We start from the raw sequence: 11,629 nt of genomic DNA, 5'->3' as shown, positions 1-11,629 counted from the left end.
TCCTAGCTAGTTTTAACCGTGGAGTGTCTTATACATAGACAGTTACATCGTGTCTTCAATTTGTTAGATATATTATAATTGTTCTGTTCTTTCATATGTTTTAATGTCTGTTTAGTGTTATTCCATACTGTACACCTTTGGGAAAAAGTAAATACGGTTTCCTCACACTCATATCGAAGTTGTGTAGAGACAGCAGGCTTTTTAACAAAGGAAATCTGATGTTAAAGAAGGCATGAGGATTGCAAGAAGCAAAACACTTCCACCTAGTGGAGAGATCCCTCTGTGCAGTTTAATGATTTCCCTTGATCCTTGGTTTGGGGTTAATTGAACTCTTGAGTCGCTGAGATGTAACAAATGGTTACATTTGTAGCCTCTCAGAAGTTACAAATGGATAAACTACAGCTGAGGTGTTTACTGTGACTAAAAATAAAGGAAACAGTCTTAAAATATTCCCATAGCAGCCACGCCAGGTGCAGTAAGGAAATATGACACTAAACAAATTCTTAGTATATCAGTGCTTCAAAATACTTTCTTTTTTTGACCTGAAATTGAATTTCATAGTCATAATCCGTCATTTATAATGTAAATCCATCCAATATAATGTATATCCACCATACAGAGTAAAGTAATTATTTTTCAATAGGTTGAGTATGTTTTTTAATGGGAGTTCAATAATTCAGCAGTGACTGAAGTGAAAAGTAAAGACACTGGGGTTTCTTTCCCCACCAGTTTGGGTCCTAAATGGATATTTCTTTGTCTTATTGGTAATTTCTTTTATTTCATCCATACAGGTAAAATCCCACTGAGATTGGAAGAGATTTTTGTCCAGATATGTATTTCTTTTATAGTCAATCAGTAGTTTTTTCCTGGAAAATATTTCTCTCACTCCCAAACACTTTCCACAGGCTCCAGCAAAGACTTTGCAACTCTGAATCAATGATTCAAGCCGCTTAGATCCACATTAACAGATTCTAGAAGTTTCTTTACACGGGCTCCTAAGACGCCTCCGTTTGATTGTCCATGTGAGTAGATATACAGTACAAGATAAAACCCCTGTTTGTGATCATACCACTTTACAGAAACAGAGTTAAGCCTGATTCATGCTTCGTCGCATGACCGTGTCGCGTGCCCCAAATAGCAGATTTGCAAACTCAATGTCTGCTATTTTCAGCACGCCACACCGTTGTGTGAAGAAGCATAAGTTAGGCTTTTGCCAGACAGTTTTCTACAGAACACACTATTGAACTTGACATTTTTGGAAACTGAAAATACAAATATTGTTTTTTTTTCCTTTTTCTTTTTTTTGTGGTTTTGGAGACATCCCTCAGGTACAAAATAAATGACATGGTGGGGTCCTTTTTCTTTTCTATTTTTTTGTTTGTTTTTCCGTTCACTTATTGCATGCGATAGAAAGTACGACAAATAAAACAATGAACAGGAACAAGTGCCCTTCAGCGATATGGGTCAATGGTGAATGTTCAAATCCTAATTCCTAAGTAATCAGTTCACAGCTTCTTCTTTTTTTACCCTCCCTGTACTACACAGTGTCAGTTCTGCAATTCAGAATCGCTGAGTGTCAAACAGTGGTGTTTTTGTTTTATCTATCTATCTATCTATCTATCTATCTATCTATCTATCAAATTTACAAATAAACAGTAATATACTTGCTGAAGTATTCACAGAATACATTGAATGGTTTCCATTGAAGTGTGTGTAGTAGGTTTTCAGTTTGTCATGACATTAAATGTGGACTTTGTACACACGACATTGGTCATTAGAGTTGGAAAGATGGAGAATCTCTTCTCCAGGACATTTTTCGTTGGACTGCTGTGTGGTCGGAGAGTCTCTCTATGCACGTGGTTCTCAAACATGTTTATGTTCAGCAAAAAAAACAAAAAATAATTGCGTTCCTTTTGTAACTAGTTACTGCCCAGCACTGTTTTTACGTGACAATATATGAAATGAAAGGAGGGTAAAGCAAACGGTGAACTGACAACAGGGAGGAGCTCTCATCTGTCTAGCTAGCTACTGGGTCAGTACAAATGAGGACGAGATGTCACTAAACGGACGCTCACACCAAGCACTGTACTGTAATTATAACCATGGCCAATACTGTTATAGTTATTGTTATATCCAATTTTAACAAAGACAATGGTAAGTGATATCGAATGTCGTCTTTGTTGAAATTGTGGTGTGGTGTACTGTAAACGATATCTTTAAAGTTATTCAGCTTGATGTGAACGGCCATTAAGACATATATGTTCTTCTTTGCTACACTCGGGTCAATTCCCTATAAAATTTCTTGCTCGTCACTTTATATAGATATGACTTTATATTCAGTACAAATATACATACGCAATTTCATTATAAGATATATTGTTCCTTTTTTTCCAAGGAATATTCTTGAATGTCACAATGAAGTGCAAAAGGTGTTTTCTTTTTCTTTTTTGGAAAATTGGGCAACGCACACACACACACACACACACACGCACACACACACACACGCACACACACACACACACACACACACACACACACACACACACACACACACACACACACACACACACACACACACACACACACACACTCAGCAGAACTGATTGACTACCCTCTAAACTTAAGTGTTCTTGCTGTGTACACTAAAAGGTGCCTGGCGCCCCATCCCCTATATCCACTTCATCTATGACACACAATGTTTTCAAACATGGTTATTAGGTCCATGTATGTAGGCTACGTATGTATGTACTTGTGCACGTGCGTGTGTTACACCCGGGTTTCGAGCCCACGATTCAAACCCGGGTCTCTCGCGCATCTTATGCTGCAGAGTTGCATTGGTGTGGTGTACCTTAAAAACCGTTTTGTCCCAACCCGACCCTTTGGTGTGGTTTGGACTAATTGCCCCCTGAATAGAGGTGATATTAGGCTTTTGGTCTCCAGACCACTGGCTCTGAGCCACTCTGCTAAACGTGTGTGTGTGTGTGTGTGTGTGTGTGTGTGTGTGTGTGTGTGTGTGTGTGTGTGTGTGTGTGTTTGTGGACTGCTAAATGCTCCACACTGACTACCATCTCTAGCAGAGAAAGGCCACTGAGCGATTGTCCAGAATTAGTGCACATCAAAATCCTCTGTTAACTTAACACCCATAAGGGTAAAATGTTTTACTTGGTTAAACGTGATGGCATTTTAACTCAAATAAATTAAACTCAAGCTGTTGTAGTGTATTTTCTGACAAATGGTTCCCCTTGTAAAAACAACCTGACAGTAAAATCCAGAGTGTGCATTTAATCCATTTACAGTTAAATTAACAGTCCTGATTTTACTGCGATTCTCCTGCTCTTTAGACTCTGCTGTATGTGTGGTATAAATCTCACCAAGATCCATGAAAGAGTATTTCTTTTGTGCGTTTGTGTTTTCTTTTTACATTTCAAAGGAACCACAAAAATGTCAAAAACCAGGGTACTGGGGATGTTTCCACAATGGATCATGCAACATGTTAGGGATTTATCATCATGTCTGCTTAATGGTGCGTTTTTTTTTTACAAAAATACATGCAATGTGTTACCAATTTTGGATATAATTTATGAGAAGAAATATATGATCTGATCAGCGAAATTGACTCTCTAAACCAGTGGTTCTCAAACTTGTTCAAGTCAGCGACTCCCAAACTTTATATATTTGTATTGTATGGATTTTAGACGCAGATCCACCAGTTGAAACGATTTAGTGCCAGGGACCGGACCACCATAAGATTATTCCCAAATTTTCAAGATTTGTCACACATTTTCCAAAATAACAAATCTGCAAGCTCCCAACACGTCACATCACGACTATCTTTAAATAGCCTAGAGATTTTGATGATAATTATTTTAACTGCTTTTGCAGTTCCCACTTTGAGAGCCACTGCTCTAAACCAATGCAGATGGGGATAAAGGTGGAGTTGTGGTAGAGATTGCCCCACATGCAGTAGTGGAAAGTAACCAAGTACATAATATGTACTTCAGTACACTACTTGAGTATTATTTACTCAAGTAGTGTACTTAAGTACAATTCTGAGGTACCACTAGTGGAGTAGAAGCAGCAATGTCACAATACCTTGTGGGTATTGTTGCTTTTACTTAAGTAAAAAAAAAAAGAAGAAGAAGAAAGAAGAAGAGTACTTCCACCACTGCCTGCATGGTAACAGCATCCAGAACCAAACAATAATCCTTGTGGTGTGGGGGGGATATTGAACATGGACATTGGATATTCAACTCTGACCCTCTGCTTTGGACACCAAAAAGGTGAGACAATTTTCATTTGTGTTCCTCAGGGACGTACGCACACGCGCGCACGCACACACGCACACGCGCACACACACACACACACACACACACACACACACACACACACACACACACACACACACACACACACACACACACACACACACACACACACACACACACACACACAGAACACAAGTAGAAATAACAGTGGGTTTTCCCATTTTCCCCTACATGCACACGCAGGTTGTTCATACTCCCTCTTTTTTCACATCATAATTTACCAAACATTTGGGAGATACTGTATATAAAAAAAGACATGTTCAAAAAGTCTTGCTCTCTTAACAGAGTTATTCTTTTACACATTACCGTATGTGTAAGCTATAACCCTCGGCGATTCGATCTTTTTAAAACACCTTGTTTGACACCCTATAGAATAGCAGATCCAGAGATTGGTCTTTGGGGGAGGTCGGGGGTGAGGTGGTGTGTGTTCACGTGTGTGTTTAAATATTTTGCTGTATCACCATTTGATGAGCTGTAACATATTGTCTCTGTCGGGTGGAAACCTCATGTCCAAAACTGGATTCAGCTCAAAACACGCCACGTTTCGAGCTTGTGGATCTGCTAATTTTGGTGCCTTTGTGTGACGCTGTAGTGTGATCAAGTAGGGCGTTACATTTATGGAAAAAACGCAAAAACCAAAAATATGGAGATAAGGGGTTTCTGCCCGACAGCAACCATATTTCCCTTTGCGTCCCGCAGGAAGCAGACAGTGATGGTAGTGGTAGAGTTGGACGCCATCAGGGTTTTCAGGCAGGGCTTAGCATAGTGGTCCAATCAGCTGGGTTCTAGGACACTGGTTCCAACGTCCGGTCCGGGGACTACCAGGGGTCCAAATAGACCCCTGTAACTCTTGACAGTGTGTACACTCTGTGAGTTAAGACTGAGGATTTTACAGTGAATACTGGGGACCCAGAGATTTTATAAAATAAAATAAAATGGGGTTATGTGGCCATATGAAGCTAGGGGTACTAGTACTTACTAGATTCTCAACAAGGTGCAAGCCCTGTAAAATCCTCAGTGTTTATTTAATGCTGAGAGTTACAGACGTGGTCCATTTGGACCGCCGATAGTCCCCGGACCAGAGGTTGAGAAGCAGGTGGCATAGCGTCCTGATCAGGTGGGTTTCTAGGAAGATCTGTCATCGTGGGGGCTCCCGTCCGAGTTCTCCGTCTCGCCTTCCGAGATGGCTTGCATGGGAGCCGTGTAGAGGCGGCTACGTGTGCTGTAGCGGCTGCTGTTGGCCACCGGGGGTATCCGGGAACGTCCCTGCCTAGACGCGGCGGACATGGGGAAGGCTTTTGGAGTGAAGCTCTCGGCGTTGGCCCTGGGGAAGAGGCCGGGGATCTGGATTGGCTCCAGGCCAGATATGGGGGGCTCTTGCAGCCCCCCCAGAGAGCAGGGCATCTCCTCGGCCTGCTTGAAGGGTCCATCCTGGAGGGGGTCCCCAGGGGACTTGGGGGTGATTGGGCTCTTCAGGATCTCCGTGGCCGACATGCGGTAGCTGGAGTCTGAGCGACTCCCTTTCTTCAAGAGCAGAAGCTTGAACTCTTCGTTGGAGGTGCTGGATTTCTTGGCGCTGCGGTAGATGGGGACCGGGGTCCGTTGGCACCCGGCAGGAGTGGCCAGGGTTGCCGCCATGGTCAGAGGAGGGGCCGGTGGGATGACGTTAACGGGGACAGCGCTGGGGGCCACCGGCGCCGCAGGACACAGACGAGATTTCACGTTCAAGTCTCCAGAATCCTTACGGCCCAGGACCTTCCTCTTGGATCTGAATGGAATTGAGAAACCATCAGTGCACCGCAGTCATCCAAAAACACACCTTTTACTGCAGACCTGGGCATTGTACCGTATTTGGCTTATTTGATTAATTGATCATTATAAAATAAAACATACTTTCATTACCTTATGGGTGGACTAAAACCGCATTGCTTTTATTTTGAAGCCCATGTATTCTCACAGTGCACGCAATCTGCACGTCAACGTGCAAATTCACGTGAATTCACGTGAATTGCGTATGATACCCTCAAATGCTTTTTGGATTTATTGGTGACAACGTCTGTGAATGAAGCCCAGTTGAGCATGCAGCTCCACAACACGGTAGATGATTACCAAACTTCCTCGCAGGAGGACAAGTTAAATCCCATTATGCTTTATTGCTTTATTTATTGGCTAGATATTGAAACTGCACAGTGTGATTGTCCTCTCCGGAATCTCTTGTTTCTCAGAGATCCTACAACAGCAAAGAAATGTTGTATATATGCTGTTATGCTGTAATATTTTATTTTGCTTATTTTTCTGAAAATGCATATTGTAAATTGTATTTTTGTTTCAGGCAACAAACTGTATATTTTGGTATTTGTATGGTAAATGCATGGTGAGATAGTGCCATCTACTGTGCTCTGTATTTGTGGTCTGTTTGTCTGTTTCATGGGCAGGTTGAATTAGGCTCACCTAAGCAGCTAATCACCTCATTTCAATCACCTGTTGGGTTTGGGTAGAACAAACAGAGCAGAGGTGAAGAGAGAAGCTCTTTCATGTCAGAGAGTCTCCATAAAAGATAAGAAAGAAAATAATATAAAAAAGAACAAGAACTTAACTGAACTCCTAAAAGTCTGTGCAGAAGGCGCATACGGTACGTTCTCAGTTGTTTTGTTTTGTGTCTGTAAAAGTTGCCATTGTATCGTGTATTTGTTTGTGACATGTGGACATTTCATTGTGAGAATATGGACAATTCATGGACATTTAAAAGGACAGCATGACTGACTGTCAAGGGCATTCATAATGTGTGGTAATAATTAATTGTGGTTAAAAAAGATGTGATTTCTTTGCAGTTTTTCACGTTGTCGCTTGGGATAAATAAATAGCCCTTGTGATATCAGTTGGGACGTTGTCTTATTTCTGCACCAGATGAAGATGGTTTAGGAGCAGTTACAGAGGGATTTCATTCTCAGACGCACAACAGAAACACTATCAACTAATTCAACTACCTCTCCAATTGAGAGAGTGCTGACAATGGATTTTAGAAGAGGGTTTATAAGTATTCTGTATGGCATGTTAAGATCCAAAACAACTGTTGACACACAAGATGCTAAGAGGAAATTACAGACGAGGTTTGGTGTGAAATATTTGAAAATGCCAAAAAACTTTCTGTGTGTAATAGAGCTTGGTCGATTCAGCTAAGAACCATACACCGATTACAGATCTCACCTAGCCTTCGCCATAAAATGAACCCTACTCTTATCTCCTCTCTGTCTTAAGTGTAAAACTGAAGAGGGAAGAAAAAAAGAGGGAAGTTATATTCACTGTATATGGTCATGTCATAGGATTAAACGATACTGGTTGGGTATCGTGCAGCAGTTGAATGAGATCTTCAATGGAGTTTGAACCCGAACCTATGTGTTTGATTCTTGGGCTGCCTGATGACAAGATTGTTAACAAGTTCCATACATTTTAGGTTTAATCTCTTCATTTAGGAACTAGGAAAAATATTCTGTTGTCTTGGATTAATGAGAAACCACCAACAAAAAAAGATTGGCACAAAATAATCATGCAGTGCATGCCATTGGAATTCCTAACCTGCCTGCTACGCTCCACAACACACGCCTTCTATAAAATATGGGACCCATATTTGCGATTTATTGGCCCTCAGTTAGCTACCACCTTGACCATAGGGTTCCTGGACAGAAGCGATACCACTAACCTTGACGGATAGATTTATCATTCCTCCTTGCTTATTCACTTTATTTTGTTTGTAATATGTGACTACTGGTATGTGTTTTATATTATGCATATCTTATTTTATTTTATTTTATTTTCTCTGGGGAGTTGTTAACCCATGTAGACTTTCAAGCACCAAACTGAATGTGTCCATATTTGTATATTATTTTTGTATTTAATCTTTTGGTTCGATGTAGGTAATGGGTATATGTGTAACTGTGTCCTGAGCTGAGCTGTCTGTTTTTTGTGTTTTTTTTTTCTTCTGTCTTGTCTTTGTCATAAAATGTAAAAATCAATAAAGATATTATTGAAAAGTCAAATGATATTATGCATAATTAAGTTCAGCCTTTTGGCCCGGGCCTCCAAAATATTTTCTGCTATCGCCACTATGAGGCAATTTATTCCATGGCCTCTATGGGAATGTGCGTGCAACAATCCAACACTGCATCCATGATTTGAGACATGACATGTCTTGATCACACACGGTAATAACTATAGAGATGTACTAATTAGCGTGATGTTTGGACAGAACCTGTAGGAGTACTGATACCATATTACCACCCATGATATGTGTGGTATCAGTGGAAAGGTTTCCCAACGCTCGGCTCAACGGTGCCAGAGATTAGCTGCTCACAGACAGACAGACACACACACACACACACCCCAGGTAGAGACAAACAGAGTATGCTACCTGTGTATCATAGCAAACCGTACGCTACCTGTGTATCATAGCAAACAGTACGCTACCTGTGTATCATAGCAAACAGTATGCTACCTGTGTATCATAGCAAACAGTACGCTACCTGTGTATCATAGCAAATAGTACGCTACCTGTGTATCATAGCAAACAGTACGCTACCTGTGTATCATAGCAAACAGTACGCTACCTGTGTATCATAGCAAACAGTACGCTACCTGTGTATCATAGCAAACAGTACGCTACCTGTGTATCATAGCAAACAGTACGCTACCTGTGTATCATAGCAAACAGTACGCTACCTGTGTATCATAGCAAACAGTACGCTACCTGTGTATCATAGCAAACAGTACGCTACCTGTGTATCATAGCAAACAGTATGCTACCTGTGTATCATAGCAAACAGTACACTACCTGTGTATCATAGCAAACAGTACGCTACCTGTGTATCATAGCAAACAGTACGCTACCTGTGTATCATAGCAAACAGTACGCTACCTGTGTATCATAGCAAACAGTACGCTACCTGTGTATCATAGCAAACAGTACACTACCTGTGTATCATAGCAAACAGTACGCTACCTGTGTATCATAGCAAACAGTATGCTACCTGTGTATCATAGCAAACAGTATGCTACCTGTGTATCATAGCAAACAGTACGCTACCTGTGTATCATAGCAAACAGTATGCTACCTGTGTATCATAGCAAACAGTACGCTACCTGTGTATCATAGCAAACAGTACACTACCTGTGTATCATAGCAAACCGTACGTTACCTGTGTATCATAGCAAACAGTACGCTACCTGTGTATCATAGCAAACAGTATGCTACCTGTGTATCATAGCAAACAGTACGCTACCTGTGTATCATAGCAAACAGTATGCTACCTGTGTATCATAGCAAACAGTACGCTACCTGTGTATCATAGCAAACAGTATGCTACCTGTGTATCATAGCAAACAGTACGCTACCTGTGTATCATAGCAAACAGTATGCTACCTGTGTATCATAGCAAACAGTATGCTACCTGTGTATCATAGCAAACAGTATGCTACCTGTGTATCATAGCAAACAGTATGCTACCTGTGTATCATAGCAAACAGTACACTACCTGTGTATCATAGCAAACAGTACGCTACCTGTGTATCATAGCAAACAGATCCTCGGTCGTGCGGGTCTTACTGGGTGACGTGAAAATGATGTCATCGTCCACTTTGGTGTCGTCCATCAGAGGGGAGAGCGAATTGTCACTGGGAGTGGAATCTGCAACATGCACCATCCATATCACATGTTATACTGGGAGGCACCATCATACCTATCACATGTTATACTGGGAGGCACCATCACTATCACATGTTATACTGGGAGGCACCATCACTATCACATGTTATACTGGGACGCACCATCATACCTATCACATGTTATACTGGGAGGCACCATCACTATCACATGTTGTACTGGGACGCACCATCATACCTATCACATGTTATACTGGGAGGCATCATCATCCCTATCACATGTTATACTGGGAGTGGGAGGCATCATCATACCTATCACATGTTATACTGGGAGTGGGAGGCATCATCATACCTATCACATGTTATACTGGGAGTGGGAGGCATCATCATACCTATCACATGTTATACTGGGAGTGGGAGGCATCATCATACCTATCACATGTTATAGTGGGAGGCATCATCATACCTATCACATGTTATACTGGGAGTGGGAGGCATCATCATACCTATCACATGTTATACTGGGAGTGGGAGGCATCATCATACCTATCACATGTTATACTGGGAGTGGGAGGCATCATCATACCTATCACATGTTATACTGGGAGTGGGAGGCATCATCATACCTATCACATGTTATACTGGGAGGCATCATCATCCCTATCACATGTTATACTGGGAGTGGGAGGCATCATCATACCTATCACATGTTATACTGGGAGTGGGAGGCATCATCATACCTATCGCATGTTATACTTTGTGTAACCAGTGATGGAAAAAGTACTGATATTTTGTACTTAAGTCAAAGTATCAATACTGTTCGAGTCCCGTTCATGCCGACCTTTGCTGCATGTCTCTCCCCTTCTCTCACTCCCTCTTTCCAGTCAATCTTCACTTGATACTATCAAAGGCACAAATTATTTTGGGGGGGGGGTCTCCAGATTATATATATTTAAAAAAATCTAATTAATGGCTGGAAAATGGAAATTAAGAGTTTACATAGTACACACAGTACTATATGCATACAATTTCCTTAATGATTATATCTGGTTTCAGTATTTATTTATGATGTATTTTCTCTATTATTAAGCTTATTGTAGCGGTCAATTTGTATTGGGGGTGGGGAGAGGGGCGGGGCGGGCACATGGCCAACACATTACTGTGGGTCCTCAGCCAAAAACGTTGAGAACCCCTGGTCTACCACGGGAATGCGAGGTGCATCGCTGCTTAAAGGTTTACCTTTACTGAAGTAGTCTTCGGTGTCAGGAGTGGTGGAGTCATCTCTGCCCTCGTGTACTTGCTGATGATGATGGGCACTTCTGGTGGCACCTGATGATGTCACTTCCTCCTCCTCTTCCTGTTCGTCGTGTCTTCCTTCTCGTGCATCGCTGATTAGATAAGGGTGCGACGTCTCCGCTGTGGTAGCAGGCACTGTGGCTGAACTTGCCCAGGGCCCTGACGTCTCCGCTGTGGTAGCAGGCACTTTGGCTGAACTCGCCCAGGGCCCTGAGTCTGAGTGGGTTGAGTGAGTCACCCCAATGTCTGAGTGGGATGCCCCAGCAAATTCGTACGCCGGGGGAGGCGGGTGGTCTGCCCTCAGGCATGGGAGATGCCTGGCACACACAGCCCTTGGTGGCTCTCTCTGCTGT

At 42.0% G+C, this 11,629-nt stretch overlaps 1 protein-coding gene across 1 annotated transcript in view; it reads right to left on the bottom strand.

Moving 5' to 3' along the window:
* Positions 1 to 5,450: 5,450 nt before the first annotated feature.
* Positions 5,451 to 11,629, bottom strand: part of nhsb (Nance-Horan syndrome b (congenital cataracts and dental anomalies)) — a gene marked incomplete at both ends in the record, with an annotated part of 70,709 nt that continues 64,530 nt past the window's right edge. Inside the window, 3 exons of the mRNA XM_080769734.1 lie at positions 5,451 to 6,093; positions 9,882 to 10,005; positions 11,220 to 11,625. Coding sequence (XP_080625860.1) covers positions 5,451 to 6,093; positions 9,882 to 10,005; positions 11,220 to 11,625 — 1,173 coding nt within the window. The remainder of the gene's footprint in view (positions 6,094 to 9,881; positions 10,006 to 11,219; positions 11,626 to 11,629) is intronic.

This window comes from Protomyctophum bolini, assembly GCF_963924005.1.
Source record: "Protomyctophum bolini genome assembly, chromosome: 1".
Taxonomy (NCBI): domain Eukaryota; kingdom Metazoa; phylum Chordata; class Actinopteri; order Myctophiformes; family Myctophidae; genus Protomyctophum; species Protomyctophum bolini.
Note: the sequence above shows the minus strand (reverse complement) of the source record. Positions and strands in the feature narration are given on the sequence as shown.